At 54.2% G+C, this 16,119-nt stretch overlaps 5 protein-coding genes across 5 annotated transcripts; 4 read left to right on the top strand and 1 right to left on the bottom strand.

Moving 5' to 3' along the window:
• Window positions 1-1,177: 1,177 nt before the first annotated feature.
• Window positions 1,178-9,043, top strand: J4E87_010606 (Type I Iterative PKS; the record flags this gene model as incomplete). The annotated part of the gene is made up of 3 exons (XM_049382178.1): window positions 1,178-1,369; window positions 1,421-7,825; window positions 7,877-9,043. 3 exons carry the CDS (start codon window positions 1,178-1,180, stop codon window positions 9,041-9,043), a joined length of 7,764 nt encoding a protein of 2,587 aa, XP_049228086.1.
• Window positions 9,044-9,563: 520 nt separating this feature from the next.
• On the top strand, window positions 9,564-10,954 carry J4E87_010607 (uncharacterized protein; the record flags this gene model as incomplete). The annotated part of the gene is made up of 4 exons (XM_049382179.1): window positions 9,564-9,567; window positions 9,627-9,748; window positions 9,888-10,643; window positions 10,697-10,954. 4 exons carry the CDS (start codon window positions 9,564-9,566, stop codon window positions 10,952-10,954), a joined length of 1,140 nt encoding a protein of 379 aa, XP_049228087.1.
• A 387-nt stretch (window positions 10,955-11,341) lies between these two features.
• On the top strand, window positions 11,342-12,196 carry J4E87_010608 (uncharacterized protein; the record flags this gene model as incomplete). The annotated part of the gene is made up of 1 exon (XM_049382180.1): window positions 11,342-12,196. The coding sequence occupies one exon, from the start codon at window positions 11,342-11,344 to the stop codon at window positions 12,194-12,196; it is 855 nt and encodes a 284-aa protein (XP_049228088.1).
• Window positions 12,197-12,631: 435 nt separating this feature from the next.
• On the top strand, window positions 12,632-13,705 carry J4E87_010609 (uncharacterized protein; the record flags this gene model as incomplete). The annotated part of the gene is made up of 1 exon (XM_049382181.1): window positions 12,632-13,705. The coding sequence occupies one exon, from the start codon at window positions 12,632-12,634 to the stop codon at window positions 13,703-13,705; it is 1,074 nt and encodes a 357-aa protein (XP_049228089.1).
• A 721-nt stretch (window positions 13,706-14,426) lies between these two features.
• On the bottom strand, window positions 14,427-15,938 carry ARG1 (argininosuccinate synthetase; the record flags this gene model as incomplete). Its single annotated transcript, XM_049382182.1, has 5 exons — window positions 14,427-14,484; window positions 14,543-15,158; window positions 15,206-15,706; window positions 15,759-15,797; window positions 15,905-15,938. The coding sequence occupies 5 exons, from the start codon at window positions 15,936-15,938 to the stop codon at window positions 14,427-14,429; spliced, it is 1,248 nt and encodes a 415-aa protein (XP_049228090.1).
• Between the last annotated feature and the right edge of the window lie 181 nt (window positions 15,939-16,119).

Here is a 16,119-nt window from a genome sequence, read left to right on the forward strand (position 1 = left end):
CCTTCCATCCTCATCCACCCCACGCGTTCAGGCCGACATGGCACCGCAGCCATGTCACCCGACGCGCGCAAAATTTGTTACACGAACAGGAACGAAGCGCGCTACAAGCAGCGGTAACCTTGCTATTCGATGACGGGCATGCACGCGCTCCACTTCGGCTCGTCTATAACGGGGCAGCTCCACACCACTTCGGCTCATTCTGTACTCCCTTGCAGTTACACACAGTTGCAGGATCGCATTCATGGGTGAAATCCTTCGCGTCATTCCTAAACGCCATGCATTCTGCACTTGTGCAGGCTACACCGCTGCTTCCTGCTCCTTCGGGGCGGCACGCTTGAGGCGTTCGGGTGGCTTCCCATTGCCTGGCGAAGTCCCGTGATAGGCTGTTGCCGTTGTCACTGATTCCGACGTCAAGATCGAAGCTGCTACTCCACCACTGATCTATCTCAGGCCGAAGCTCTCCCGCCACTACCTCTGGTAGCGACCAACAACTAACAGCCACGTAACAGGATAGATCGCGATAGTCTGATCGTTCACCTTACTCAAGCGAACAAGGTCCCAAACAAGTGGCTACGCATGCATGACCTTAGCATGATGTCTGTTCTGGGAATCGAGCGACAGTAGCCTCCACAGCCTTTCCCGATTTGATCAGGATTTGTCAATAACAGGATGGAATTCCGAAAGAGCAGCAACCATTGGGCAGAGAGAACTTGGAATGCGGATATGGACGTCTCTTTGTGTTGTCGACGGATGCGTCTGCGCAATGCTCGCCATGGGTTTCGCGACAACCGAGTGCGCGAAGGATGCGCTACTGATATGCCCTGGCCTCATGTACTGTACGGGGGCGTTCTCGCCTCTGTGCTTGATTACTAGGCAGTTGGTTTACGCACATGTGGTGCGTGGCAGAGGATGCGATTAACACTGTGCAGCTAAGCGTGTCAGGGAGGGCCGCTTTCCGCGACGTACGCAGAACCCCAGTGATCAGTGTGGCTCCTCATCGCCGAACCTCGTCTGGGGGCATCTCGTGTCGATTAACAAGGGCTCTCCTGATCCTGCCTTTAGAAGGCTCTTCGATGTCATTTTATCAATGGCCACACTAACCAGCTGCGTTTGCTTCAACATCTTTTGGTGCTAAGTCGTCCACAAAGTTCAACACTTTTCATGATCTCTCACGACAATGGCGTATGAAGATACCAAGCCAATGCCCATTGCCATTGTTGGCTTTGGCTGCCGATTTCCAGGCGACGTTACCAACGGCGAGAAACTATGGCAGATGCTGGTCGAGAAGAAGTCGGCTCGCACCGAAGTACCTTCAGACCGCTTCAACGTTGATGCATTCTACAACCCCGATGGGGATCGTTTCGGGACGGTAAGCTTGCGCCATCTACCGTACGGACCGCGCCGCTGACCGAAATCTAAGTGTAACAACCGCGGCGGGCATTATCTCGCTGAAGATGTCTCGCTTTTCGATGCGCCGTTCTTCTCGATATCGCCAGCCGAGGCCATGGCCATGGACCCCATGCAGCGGTTACTGCTCGAAGTGACATACGAGGCATTAGAGAACTCAGGAACGCCACTAGCCCGAGTCTCTGGATCCCAGACTTCATGTTATGTCGGTTGCTTCACAAAAGACTACGAGGAGATGCAACGGCGAGACATGGAGCTAGCACCCAAGTATCAGTCAACCGGGGCTTCGCAAACGATGCTTTCGAACCGCCTGAGCTACTTCTTCAACCTGAAGGGGCCGAGTGTGAGCATAGACACAGCCTGCAGCAGTGGACTCGTTGCTGTGCATCTGGCGTGCCAAAGTCTGCGCTGTGGTGAAAGCTCCATGGCGATTGCAGGAGGAAGCAACCTCATACTGAGTCCTGACATTCAAATCGAGATGAGCGACATGCACTTCCTGAGCCCAGACTCGATATCGCACGCCTTCGATGATCGAGCCAATGGCTATGCGCGAGGAGAAGGTGTTGGCGCAATCATACTGAAGCCACTAGATCTGGCTATACGCGACAACGACCCCATTCGAGCCATCATTCGCGGCACGGCTGCCAGTTCAGACGGACGAACGCCTGGCATCACGATGCCTTCGAAAGACGCGCAGGTCGACCTCATACGCTCCGCATATCGTGCGGCAGGGATCGACGTAAGCGAGACGGGATACTTTGAGGCGCACGGCACAGGAACGGCTGCGGGTGATCCTATAGAAAGTGGAGCAATTGGCGAGGTGTTTGCCACGAGCCGTCCCCACCGCATCTCTGCGACAACCGAGGAAGTCGTTCCCCTCTCCATTGGCTCGGTCAAGACAAATATGGGCCATTTGGAGGGAGCTAGCGGCATTGCTGGACTTATCAAGGCCATGCTAAGCGTCGAGAAGGGTATGATCGCACCAAATCTCTGGTTTGAACGGGGCAACCCAGCGATCGACTTCGAAGGATGGCGGGTCGAAGTGCCCACAGAGCCTAAAGAGTGGCCCCTTGACGGTCTGCGGCGCGCAAGCGTGAACTCCTTCGGCTACGGTGGAACCAATGCGCACGTCATTCTTGACGATGCACATCACTTTCTTCAACGGTATCATCGCTCGGCTCGTCACAGAAGGAACGATTCGGGTTTCGTCAGCCCTATGAGTGACGAATCCTTTAGCAACACACCAAGATTGCGTCTCTTCCTCCAGTCCGCCAACGATGAGCGAGGTCTTGTCCAGATGGGCCAGGACTTGTCGAAACATCTTCAACGTCAGGATGTCTTCAACGAGGAGCAGCTACTTGATAATCTGGCGTATACGTTGTGCGAACGTCGATCACAACTTTCCTATTGCGCCGCGATTGTTGCGACAGACAAGTCCGATCTGCAAACCAGATTGCAGCAAGTTCGACCAAGCTCCACTAGTGGCGCAGTACCACCGCGAATAGGCTTCATATTCACTGGACAAGGTGCTCAGTGGTGGGGTATGGGCAGAGAGCTACTCCACTACCCAGTCTTCCGGAAGAGCCTACAACGATGCGAATCTGTCGCGACCAGTCTGGGTGCCGAATGGTCACTGATGGAAGAGCTCTCGAAGGACAAATCTAACTCACGGGTCAACGAAGCAACGTTTAGCCAGCCACTTTGCACTGCTCTGCAAGTAGCATTGGTGGATTTGCTTGCATCGTGGAACATTTGCCCGCAACGTGTAGTTGGCCACTCCAGTGGTGAGATTGCTGCTGCATATGCCACCGGTGCTCTGAGCCTTGAGTCGGCGATGACTGTCGCATACTTTCGAGGCTTGTTGTCGCCGAAAGTCAAGAGTATGGGGCTTGAGGGACGAATGATGGCGGTTGGCCTATCCGAAGATGATGCGAAGACTGAGATTGCAGAGTTGGCTGATGGGCTCGGTAAAGCTGTAGTAGCTTGTGTGAACAGTCCGCGCGGCGTCACCATCTCTGGCGATGTTGCTGCCATTGAGAACTTGCAGAAGGCCCTGGAAACCAAAGGCGTCTTTGCGCGACTACTTCAAGTCGATACTGCGTATCATTCTCATCACATGCAGGCGATTGCAGAGGAGTATCTTGCCCGTCTTCAAGAGACAAAGGTTGCGACAATCAAGACCAATGGGCGGATAACGATGTACTCTTCCGTGACGGAAGACGTGATCAATCCAGACCAGCTCGGTGCCGAGTACTGGGTATCGAACCTCGTCGGTAGCGTCCGCTTCTCTGGAGCGTTGGCTAAGCTATGTACCTCGGACTCACAGGATAGCAAGAATGCTGTGGACATTCTGCTGGAAGTTGGACCACACGCCTTGTTCAAACTTCCAGTCAAAGAAATCCTCGACGCTACATTCGATCAAAAACCGCAGATACAGTATCTTTCCACTCTCATCCGCAACCGACCTGCAGATGTCACCGCACTCGAAGCGGCCGGCCAACTATTCGCCCACCGATATCCGATCGATCTGCACGCTATCAATTTCCCGACCGAACCCAAGCAGCCACTATCCGTGCTCACCGATCTGCCCCAATATCCCTGGAACCACACCCGCCGCTACTGGTGGGAGTCGCGCCTTAGCCGAGACTACCGTTTCCGACAGTTTGGTAGGACCGATATCTTGGGCGCACCGGTCAACGACTGGAACCCAATGGAGCCCAGGTTCCGCAACTTTATGCGCCTGCGCGAGCAGCCGTGGCTGCGGGATCATGTCGTTCAGGGTGATGTGCTGTTCCCAGCGTGTGGGTATCTGTGCATGGCTATTGAGGCGTGTCGGCAGATGTGCAAGATCTCACCGTCTACCTTCCTGCCGCAGGGTGTTGGTAGTGCGGCTGAATATCGACTTCGCGAGGTCAATATTTCGAGAGCGCTCGTTGTACCGGAAGCTGATGAGGGGGTGGAGACTTGTTTGTCGATGAAATGCAACACCAGCCCAGATGGGTCATCTTCGGAGGTCTGGCATGACTTTCGCATCTTCTCCTACACTGCAGATGGAGGTTGGGTTGAGAACTGCCATGGCTTAGTCTCGGTATCGGGCCAATCCACCTCGGACGAACAGCTCATTCAGGACTGCGCCAAAGATTGGGACGCCTCATTCGCAGCTGGCGCAGACCAGATGGACGTTCAATCATTTTACCGCAGTGTCGACGCCATTGGCCTTACGTACGGACCAACTTTCCAGGGTCTCAAGGAGATCAGCGTCGGCCGTCGGGTGACTGGCAAAGCTGCTGGAGTGATTGAGATCACCGACACCAAGTCTGTTAATCCGAAAGGATATGAGTATGACCGGTTGCTACATCCTGCTACTTTGGACACTTTCCTACAGCTAGGCCTGGCTGCGCTGGGTGGTCCTGAGCTCAAGCAATTGAAGGGCGCCATGGTACCTACGTACATCGAAGAGATTTCCATTTCCGCCGATACAGCAGCTCAGATTGGTGACCGTCTCAACGTCGTAGCGAATGCTGAACGTTGCGGCGCACGACAAGCTACTGGCGACATATTCGCGTTGGACCCGATGACTTTGAAGCCAGTTGTTCTCATGGACGGCTTCAAGTTCGTCGCCATCAATGCGAACACCGCATCTGAGGAGCAAGTATCACCGCCCAGGCACTGCTACAAGGCGGTGTGGGAGCCAGATGTTGAACTTATCGACCGTGAACATCTCAACCGCGAACTGCAAGCAGCACCGAAACCAGATAATCGTCCGAAGACTGTCAGAGAGCTGGAGCTTCTTTCTTACTACTTCATCGACAAGGCACTGCAAGAAGTCACTGCGAACGAGGAGTCCACAATGTTGCCACACCATCAAAAGTTCTATCGAAACCTTTGCGAGCTGCGCGATGCGGTGCTAATGAAGACACATCCCCAACAGACAGAAGAGTGGCAGCAGCTACACAGTCCGGAAGTTGCATCGAAGCTTGAGGCCATGGTAGGACACTACCGCAATCATCAGATGGCTTACGATGGCAAGCTTCTTGTCCGAGTTGGTGAGGCCCTGCCAGCCGTCTTCCGACAGGAGGTTGAGCCACTCGCTCTGATGACGCATGAGAACTTACTCGAGGACTACTATACTACTGCCGTTGGTATGCCAAACACGTACGCTCAGATCTCACGCTACACTACAATGCTTTCACACAAGTACCCCAATCTGGACTACCTCGAGATTGGCGCTGGAACCGGCGGTGCGACAGTTCCAACGCTGAAAGGCTTGGGTGGCTGCAAAGACCTTCACACATACCCTCGCTTGAAGTCGTACACCTACACAGACATCTCATCGTATTTCTTCCAGCGTGCCGCGGAGAAGTTCGAAGACTTTGCACAGTTCATGAACTTCAAGAAGCTGGATGTTGAGCACGATCCAAAGACGCAAGACTTCAAGCCAGCTTCTTACGACGTCATCGTTGCGGCGAATGTGCTCCACGCCACATCAGACATGCACCGTACCATGACGCATGCGCGGAAGCTTCTCCGACCAGGAGGTAGACTCATACTTCTTGAGATGACCAACCGTCTACTCGCTGCTTCAGTCATCTTTGGCACCTTACCTGGATGGTGGAATGCGTCTGAAGAATGGCGAACTGGTGGACCTCTGCTCACTGAGAGCCAATGGGAGAGCTTGCTGGGATCTACGGGCTTCAGTACTCTTCAAGCAAGTAGTCCAGACGTTTTGGACCCGCTCGAGGAGGGTACAAGGCTGATGATTGCGACTGCGGTTGAAGCAAAGCCGACCCTATCGAACGGTGTGATTACTCCGCCAGAAAGACCTCGCTTCGTCATCCTGTGCGCCGACTCACGCATCCGGATGAGCAGGTTAGACATGCCGTTAGCTCTCAAGAGCAAACTGGAGAAAGCCGGCTTCCAAGCACAGCTCGCGACAGTCTCCAAGCTTGGCCAGCAAGATCTCGCTCATACCATCTGCGTCAGCTTTGTCGAGCTTGAAGAGCCTTTGCTCGCTGATCCCACTTCAGAAGACATGAAGACCCTCCAGCACATCGCCGACGCATCGGCAGGTTTGATCTGGGTCACTCGAGGCGCGGCGTCTTCGGATGTTGAACGTCCTGAACTGGCCGTATTCCAAGGCCTTGCGCGTACGTTACGAGCTGAGAATGAGAGCTTCAAATGTATCACAGTCGATTTAGATGCCAGGGCGAACCTGCCTGCTCTCCAGGTTGCTGACCTACTTCTCGGCATCTATGAGAAGCAGCTCAGTACTGGAAAGAGTACTAGTCTGGTTGATAGCGAATTTGTCGAGCAGTGTGGCATTCTTCACATCAAGCGTGCGATTGAAGATGAGAAGTCGAATGAGTTCCTGGTTGGTCGGACTGATGCGACGGCTTTGCGGCCGCAGATGGAGAACGTGCTTCAGAATGATCGTCCGCTGAAGCTCAGCAATGTCAACAAAGGCGCATCAGACGTGGCCGTCTTCGAAGAGGATGTGCGCTTTGCGCAACCTATTAAAGCTGACGAAGTCGAAATCGAGGTTCGCGCTACGAGTCTCAGCCTCAGCGACGTCGAGATGCTGGATGGGAATGACTACGATGGCAAGCTTGGACAAGAGTGTGCGGGTGTCATCACAAATCTTGGCCATGAAGTGTCGGACCTCTCCGTTGGCGATCGAGTGGTAGCATGGTATCCAGGCACGTTCGCCACCCAAGTGCGCGTGCCGGCAGCATTTGCGCACACGATTCCCGATGGCATGGCTTTTGAAGTCGCAGCTACATTGCCCCAGGCGCATGCGACTGCTCATTATGCGCTCAATCATGTCGCGCATCTACGATCCGGAGAGACTGTTTTCATCCACGAGGCCGCAGACCCCGTGGGCCAAGCTAGCATTGAGACGGCCTCGAAGGCGGGCGCAAAGATCTTTGCTATTGTGCGATCCGACGAAGAGAAGAGCTACCTCACCAAGACTTATGGCATCGAAGACGCCCGTATCTTCTCTAGCCTCGATCTCAAGTTTGTTCCAGCGCTGCGGCGAGCGACCAAAGGCCGGGGTGTTGATGTCATCTTGAACACCTTGACCGGCGAGGCATTACAAGCGACTTTCAGCTGCATCGCGCCTTTTGGCAGATTCGTGAACCTCAATGCACCAGGGACTGGCCGATTAGAAATGGCACCATTCCGCCGCAACGCATCCTTCTCCTCGGTCGATATGGCGTTTCTGTCTGCGCAGAAGCCCAAGCTTGCGAGCCGAGCATTCCAAGAAGCTATGAGCGCTGCCGCCGAGATGAAGATGCTCGAACCTAGCGCTATGGAGGTCCTACCTTGGTCCAAGCTGAATGAGGCTGTCAAGACGTTGCAAGATGCGAGTTACGACAAGCAGGTGGTAATGGTGCCGCAGGCTGATGATCAAGTTCTTGTAAGTCACCATCCGTGTATCGATGTTGAAGATGCTACTAACAAGTTTCAGGTTGCCCAGAGACCACCACCCCGTATCTCTTTCGATCCATCGGCTTCCTACCTCCTCGCTGGCGGTCTAGGCGGTCTCGGACGAAGCATCTCGCAATGGCTCGTCACCCACGGCGCAAAACACCTCATATTCATTTCTCGTTTCGGCGCAGTATCAGAAGAAGCCCAAGCATTCCTCGAATCCCTTCACGCCTCGGGCGTCCGCACTGCCATTTTGAAGTGTGACGTATCCGACGCACTCGAGCTTTCCAACCTTCTTTCCGACACCCTGCGCTCCTTCCCGCCGATCAAGGGTGTAATACAAGGCGCGATGACCCTCAACGACTCCCTCTTCAGCACAATGACCTCGCATCAATGGACTTCGACTATCCTTCCCAAGGTCCACGGCTCGAAGAACCTCCACGAGACCACCTTATCCCAGTCACTCGATTTCTTCGTCCTCCTCTCCTCTCTCCACTCCTTCATCGGCAACCCCGGTCAATCCAATTACGCCGCAGGCTGCGCGTACCAAGTCGCACTAGCCAAATACCGCAATGCGCTCGGTCTGCCAGCTACAGCCATCGATCTGGGTATTGTCGGCGACGTGGGCTATGTCGTCGAGAAGAAAGTTCAAGGTCGCAAAGTGCAAGTCCAGGAGTTCAAGCACATTCATGAGGAAGAGATGTTGGCGCTCATCGAGCTGGGTATTCGCGAACCGATGATGGGGCACGTCGTCACCGGTCTTGATTCCGATCTTGACATTAGTTGCTTGGATGATGGAGAAGCGCCGTTCTTCGCCCGAGATCCCGTGTTGAGTCACCTGCCGTACCTGCGCCCGCATCTCAAGATCGATGCGCCTGCTCAGGCGTCAGATGATGGTACGACGACTACAGCGCTATCGCTCTCCGCGCAGCTCTCTTCCTGTCCATCTGCGGAGGCAGCGAAGGAGTTCATCCTCGCAGCGCTGCTCAAGAAGTTGTCGCGCAGTTTGATGATGGATGTTTCGGAACTGGATGCTACGCGTTCGATGAGCAGCTATGGCACGGACTCGTTGGTGGCTGTTGAGATTAAGAACTGGATTCAGAGAGAGACGAAGGCGACGGTTAGTGTGTTTGAAATTTTGCAGAGTGCGAGTATTGGGGGGTTGGTGGATGGTGTTGTGGGGAAGTTGGGGTTGGGTGGGGTGTAGGTGGTGGTGGTGGGGTGCGCTTGGTGAGGGTGGTGACGGGGACGGCGGAGTTGGGTTGGTGGATGTTCTCTTTGCTTTCCTATCTAATGATTTATGCTTTCCTATTCTTCTTTCTATGGTCAATGCAAGTTGCAATGCATTTGTCCTAAATTAGTTAACATGCAACGTGTTAATTCTCTCCGCAATACACATCTTAACGCGCCGTGGAGAGTGCAACGGCCCCGAGGATCCCCTATGGCTGTGTCGCGCCATCGACATCACAGTGCGTCTCACCGCGTCCAATGAACCCACAGCCGCCCTTGATGAAGGAGATGCCACGCGACATTAGATGCACCAGGAAAAGGAGATGTCTCGAGAAAACGGATATGACGGAATGGGATGGGAGGCGAACTGCCAGATCCTGAAGCGGTTAGGCGGTGGATTAGCGTCCGCGCTCCTCCCGTCAACTAAACCGCATACCAGCTAGGCTATTCCCCAACCTCCACAAGTCGTTCACCCCAGGGCTGCATCGTCGGTACGCATGCGTTCGCCTACGCGTTTTCCCCGTACAAACCGCGGTCTTTGATCTTGTACAACGTGCTAGGAGCAGCAGCTGTGACACATGTCAAAGAACGAGTCTTCGCCATACCTGCCGTCCTTGCCGAGCACCGCCATCGTCGGCACTCAGATCCGAACAGATCCACCCAACACCTTATTGCCAAGCGGGTGACAGCAATCAACGTCATAGCCATCAGGCATGCTTTTTCATCATTTCGCATGCAGTCAAAGATGGGGTTTCGCGCCAACTTCGATCTGCCATCCAATCTCACCGAGTCGAACTACCCACGCGCTTCACCTCACATAGCGTGCCATGTCCAACATCAACATCACCAACGAACGAGAATCCTACCAAGCCGTCTTCGCACTCGATGTCATCACCGCAGCCGGCGCTCTGATCTTCCTTGGTCTGGCTTCGAAGCCTACCTTCCAGCGGATCAAACAGCGCCGCTTCACCGCACCGGGCAAGAATAGCGCGCGCGATGGCCCGCTGAAGACGACACTGGGAACCTACCTCTTCCTCTGGCCGGCGCTTCTCTGCCTCTTTGTCGCGTACCTATGTCGCTTCATATCCGATCTCCTCAAGACGAGCGGAACGATCGACTACGATGCGGATCTAGGATGGAATGGCCGTCGCGGATACACTCTCGCGGACAGTGACTACGCTTCGAGCATCTCGGCGCTTACGTTCGCCACGACGCTCGCGACCATCTTCTTCACGGTGCTGCTCAACGGCGGAGTCTGGATCCATTCTAGTCATGTCCAAGAGAACGGTACGGGTATCTCGACGCCGAAGACCATGTCGCGGATCTGGAACACCTTCATCATGGTTGCCATGCTAGGTACCGGTGTTGCAGCGTGGGGTCTGGGTTTGGAGGCACGAGACATCAGCACAGGTAGCTCAGGCCCGGATGCGCTCTTGTCTTGGTCCAACGTCATGGCTCATGACCGTGCGACGAGGATCACCTACATCGTGCACGAAGCTATCGTTGTCGCAGCCAGTCTGAGTGTTTCCATCGAAGTGTGGAGGGAGTATGGCACTACGAACAAGAATGCTCATGGTGTAAGTCTTGCCGTTAATGACAATATATAAGTTCCGTCACTAACGCCCCACAGTCACCCGAACGCAACGACCTCGCTCGTTTCGCTTTCACCGTGGTACCTCTCATCTGGCTCCGCGACATCTTCATCATCTACGACATCATCCTTCTCTACGTCGACACCTCCGGCTGGTCGACCAGTTCTGTCTTGGCTACGACTTTCCTGCTCGTCATTTGCAGGCAGTTTGCCAACCTAGCGATCTTGGGCATGGTGCTTTGGGGTGCTTGGCGAATGGGCCGCAGTGTCAGTATGTTTGGTGGAAGCTATGCTTGAGTGAGACAGCTACTCGCGGGCTTGTCGCATCGTGAAACTACATGAGCACTTCATCAAGCTTTAGACTCATGATGGGGTACTTACGGCACGGTTATAAACTTTCTTTTGTATGAGTAGGTGTAGGATAGTTTTGGCACATATGAGATTGTAATAGACTAGTAAATTTCATTGCTGCATTGTCATGGGATCGAAAAGTACGCCAAAGTGAACCCTAGCCAAATGACCGAACCTTAGGACCAACGAAACACAGCCTATACGAGACAATTTGTCTCAGTCAAGCACTTTCTTCGCCCTTATATATTGCACAGTGACTGCCTCTCTTCATATCTTCACTCCTATCCGGCACGTCAGCTACTCAAATAATAAAAGCACCATCATCCGCCAAAAATGAGCGACAGCGAGATGACCGACCTAGCGGACCAGCTCAACGACATCGAGGTCCCGCTAACCGCTCAAAGCAAGGCACAGCGCAAACGAGACGACGAAGTCAACAGCCTCCTCGGCACTGACATGGCAGGTCTAGCGGAGGAGTTCATGGACATCGCAATAGTCAGCCATCCTTCTCCATCCTCCGACTTACATGACCACCAAGATCTAGACTCCTCATCTTCTCCGCTCTCACCCCTAGCCATCGATCAGTGGATTAGCGAGTCCGAAGATGACGCGCGAACGCCGGAGGAGGACAACGCTTCGCTAGAGAGAGCTCTGCGGGAATTGGAAGAGAAGCGAGCTAAGTCACGAGCCAAGGAAGCGAAGAAGCGTAACTATGGTCGAATTGGTCGGAGCGGTAGAGTCACGAAGCTCGCAATTCGAGGTGGGCCCCCGGGGAAAGTGCAAGATAGCAGGAAGCTGCACACGGAGACTCACAACTATGGTCGAGTTGGTAGCAACGGTGGAATTATCAAGAGAAATATGGTAATCCGTGGTGGGCGCCCTGGGAAGGTGCGCAGTGAAACTAAGGTTGATCCTAGCGGTGGAACTACAAAGACAGAAATGGTAATCCGTGGTGGGCGCCCGGAGAAACCGCGGGATGACAGTAACGTGCACGGGGATAGGCGGACAAGCCAGGCACCAAAGGAAGCCTACCGTAAGCGAATGCCACCTGTGGAGCCCGTTGCCGATTCGATCTGGGAGAATCTGGAACATGAAGCGTGGCTGCAACGAGGCGGGAGGAGCTGGTCTACGGAGGCAGTCGCTGATTTTGGCCGAGACGAGAGAGACATGTACGCGTGCTTCAGGTAGGCTTCTCTTTAGGGCAAGGAGATGCAATATTGGTATGTTGTTTGCTGTGTGTAGCGTAGAAGAAACACCTATGGTTAAACGTTGTTGAACCACGGATAGATGTTCTTACCATGTCCCAGTTGGTATTTTCTAGCGAACTTCACTGCGCGTGCTGAAAACGCTGCGTATAAATCATGCTCGCCAACATCTGCAATCTTATTAGCAACATTTTTTTTAACCTTACTGACATATCTTTCCCTGTTAATCGAACCATTCAAGATGGCTCGCAAACGTCGCAGTGCAGACTCGACACCACCACCACCGCGGCGACAACGACCGCTTCTTCCGGGATCGCCAAAGGCAAGATGGGGTGCTAACGGTAATATCACCAATGCAGCTGACCTGAGTGAGGCTGAACTCGCGCTCGCGCAGGGCAGGCCTCGGGTTCTGCCAACCATGCCGGCTCCTGGTCCTCCTGCTCATAGCCCAGCTTTCCGACAACAGTTGGTCATCCCTACGCGAAGAGAGCATGTGGACCACCCACACGTAGCGACAAGCGTGCAGTATGGTCGTAGGACTGCGCCGAGGAACAGCGTGCGCAGCCAGCGATATGCTCCATATCCGCCTGCGTCTCCAAACTATCAGGCTGCCCGTCCCGGAGCAGGATATGCGCCGCCTGCCGTTACGGCACCAGTCTCGCGTCTGAACTTCGTGGAGCCGCAGCAGCGATACCAGCAATACCAGCATCCCCCGCAACAACAATATGGTAATGTCTTCCCTGACGCGGATCTGATGAGGTTTCCGTCAAATTCGAGTCAGGATACTTTGGGCCATGGCACTTCGCATCCTGTGGGATATCAGCCTTCAGGCAATACCTTCCAGGAGGAAGATTTGCGAGCTGAGGACTTTGAGCAAGCCGGACTGAACTTGGACGCAGTTCAAAATGGGGTGCCTGATGAGAATGGCGGGGACGCCCAATACCAGTCCGACTTTTCGGACTTCCAGAAATTCTTGTTGCATTCATCCGGGGATATGTCGGATGGATCGTACAGCCTTAACCAGATGGCTTCACGTCCGATCTTTCATCGGTATCCCGCTCCTGCTCCTGCTCCCGGTTACCAGCAGCCCCTTTCGAAACCTACCTTTACCGACTACAATGTCGCTGGGGCTTACCAAAGTCCATATGGGCCGACCATGTATGCGCCACAGCATACGCATCTCCATCCGCAACAGCGACCGGGACCGATGTACGCACCAGGCCCCGTCAACAATGTCGTCATGCAGCAGGCAGGCGCGATGTACGCGCCAGGCTCCGTCAACAACAACTTCGTACAGCAGCCGGGTACGATGTATGCGCCGGGCTACGTCAACAACTTCGTCGTGCAGCAGCCTCGACCGACGGCACAGCCGCGAAGCGGGGCAACATACCCTGTCTCCTACGCAACGACTGAGGAATGGGTTGAGGCGCAACGAAGGCAAGAGAAGAGGGTGAATGAGGGTGAGGATAAGGATGACGGAGGGGATGTATGAGAAGGGGATATGGACGCGGAGTACAAAGAAGACAGCGGGATCCCAAGATGACCAAGCGGCGTATACGACACGACGGCCGGAATAGACAAGCAACGCAAAATGGAGAAGGCTAAAGAAGAGAGAGCAGAAAAGACGCGGATACATGCGGAGGAAGAAGAGAAGACCACCAAGTGAGCAGCAGATATACAGACAGGCAAGCGATATTCTACATCGCGGACCTGAGTGTGAGGTTGCTCTTTGCGGTACCGACACCCCGATAACCGATATCGGAACGCTCGGAAGAGCTTCAACCCCCATTTAGATTTAGTGCTTGGCAGTCGCGGCAGCCAATGGGGTTGTTGCAGTATTTTTGACTTTGCTTTGCTAAATCACGCGTTGGAAAGCGAATGGGAATATTAGGGTAGCTTCAGCTGAGATTCTCAACCGTGTAAACATCTGTTAGCAGCAGGTTCAGTGGATCTCTCATTACCAGACAGCACGCAAACCACACGGCCAGATTAGTAGTATGACTTTTATCATTGGTATCTATTTTATTCATCTCTTCTCCTCGTACTCGTCGAACCGGAGCAGTTCCCCAATCCTAACTCGACTTCCCCTTCGGCGTAACCTCAGGAGACGCATAAGTAACCTGATCATGAAGATTCTCACGATGCAGCCACCTCCGCCAGTACGTCAAGGTAGTATCGTACGTCAAGCTAGTAGGTATATCAGACGAAGCCTTCTAAGCCCTCGACATGTTCTCGCCCTCCTCCGCCTTCTGGAGCCCGTACTTCTTGAGACTATCATGTGTTAGCAAATGCCCATCTATCCAGAACTATTCCATGGATGCAAACTCACCGAATGCTCTGAATAGCAATAAAGCCCGTAGTATCCATAGGACTAAAGTTATCCAGCGTATCCATACTAGCCTCCTCCTCAGAGTACAGCTTCTCCGTCTGACTGGACCGACCAAGCACATACGCGTTACCCTTGTACAGCTTCAACCTGACCTCGCCGTTGACCCTGCGCTGGGAGAAGAGCAGACTGTTCTCGATGAACTCGCGTTCGGGCGAGAAGTACATGCCGTTGTAGAGCTGGTAGCTCCAGTTGTGGGATACGAACTGGTCGCGCAGGTTGCGCACCTGGGCGTCCATGACGAGGCCCTCGAGGTCGAGATGGGCGAGGCGCAGGATGGTCATGGCGGGCGAGTCGTAGCAGCCGCGGGATTTGAGGCCGATGAAACGGTTCTCGACGATGTCGATGCGGCCGATGCCGTGGGTGAAGCCGAGCTTGTTGAGCGCGGTGAAGAGCTCGACGGAGTCGGTGTAGGTCTGCGAGGGGGTGGTGAGTTTGACGGGGATGCCCTTTTCGAAGTGGACGGTTATGTCGGTGGGTTCGTTGGGCGCGTTGAGCGGGGAGTCGGTCATGGTCCACATGTCGTCTGGGGGAGAGACATCGGGGTCCTCGAGGATGCCTGGGTTGTTAGTCTCAGGCATACAGTCTAGATATGTCATGTCTTACCGGCCTCGTAACTGCAGTGAGCCAAGTTGGCGTCCATAGACCATGGCTTCGCCTTAGTAGACGTAACCGGAATACCATGCTGCTCAGCATAGTCCAGCAGATCCTGCCTGCCCTTGAAGCGGTCGCAGAACTCCGGCAGCCTCCAGGGCGCAATAACCTTGATAGTAGGCTGAAGTGTGTAGAAAGCCAGCTCGAAGCGGACCTGGTCGTTGCCCTTGCCCGTGCAGCCGTGCGAGACGAACCCACAGCCTTCTTGTTGCGCGACGCGGATCTGTGCGCGGGCGATGACGGGGCGGGCCAGCGAGGTGCCGAGGAGGTAGCGGCCTTCGTACGAGGCGTTGCACTGGACGGCGCGGAAGCAGAGCTCCTCGACGAATTCCTTTTGCAGGTCTAGGATGACCATCTTCTTTGCGCCGATCTTGAGCGCCTTCTTCTCTACCTCGTCCCACGGCTCTTCCTGGCCGACGTTGGCGAGGAAGCAGACGACCTCATAGCCCTCCTCTTTGTCTACGCGTTAGATTGTGAGGTGTGTCTGAATGTGCTTCTGACGTACCGATGAGCCATTTCAGGATCGTGGAGGTGTCGAGGCCGCCTAATGACTCAGGTTAGTTTGTTGGCTCTGAGCAAGTGAACGCAGTTGACGCAGGTGAACCCAAGTGAACGCATTTAGCATAGAACCGTCTGTTGCATGGTACTCACCAGAGTAAGCAAGGCAAACGCGTCCCTTTGACATATTTGCAAGTATTCGTGTACAGAGAGGGAGAAGGAAGAAGTCAAGAAGAGTCAATTGAAGAGGGGTTGCGGCGTCTGGGGAACGACGTGTGGAGAGTCAGAAACCTTATCTTATCGCACAAAAAATGTTCGGTCCCTCACCATCCCTGCTGCCCGATCATCGGCTGTCAGCCTCACGACGA

The sequence above is a fragment of the Alternaria ethzedia genome (assembly GCF_023757985.1).
Source record: "Alternaria ethzedia strain BMP 0044 chromosome Unknown scaffold_52, whole genome shotgun sequence".
NCBI classification, from domain to species: Eukaryota; Fungi; Ascomycota; class Dothideomycetes; order Pleosporales; family Pleosporaceae; genus Alternaria; species Alternaria ethzedia.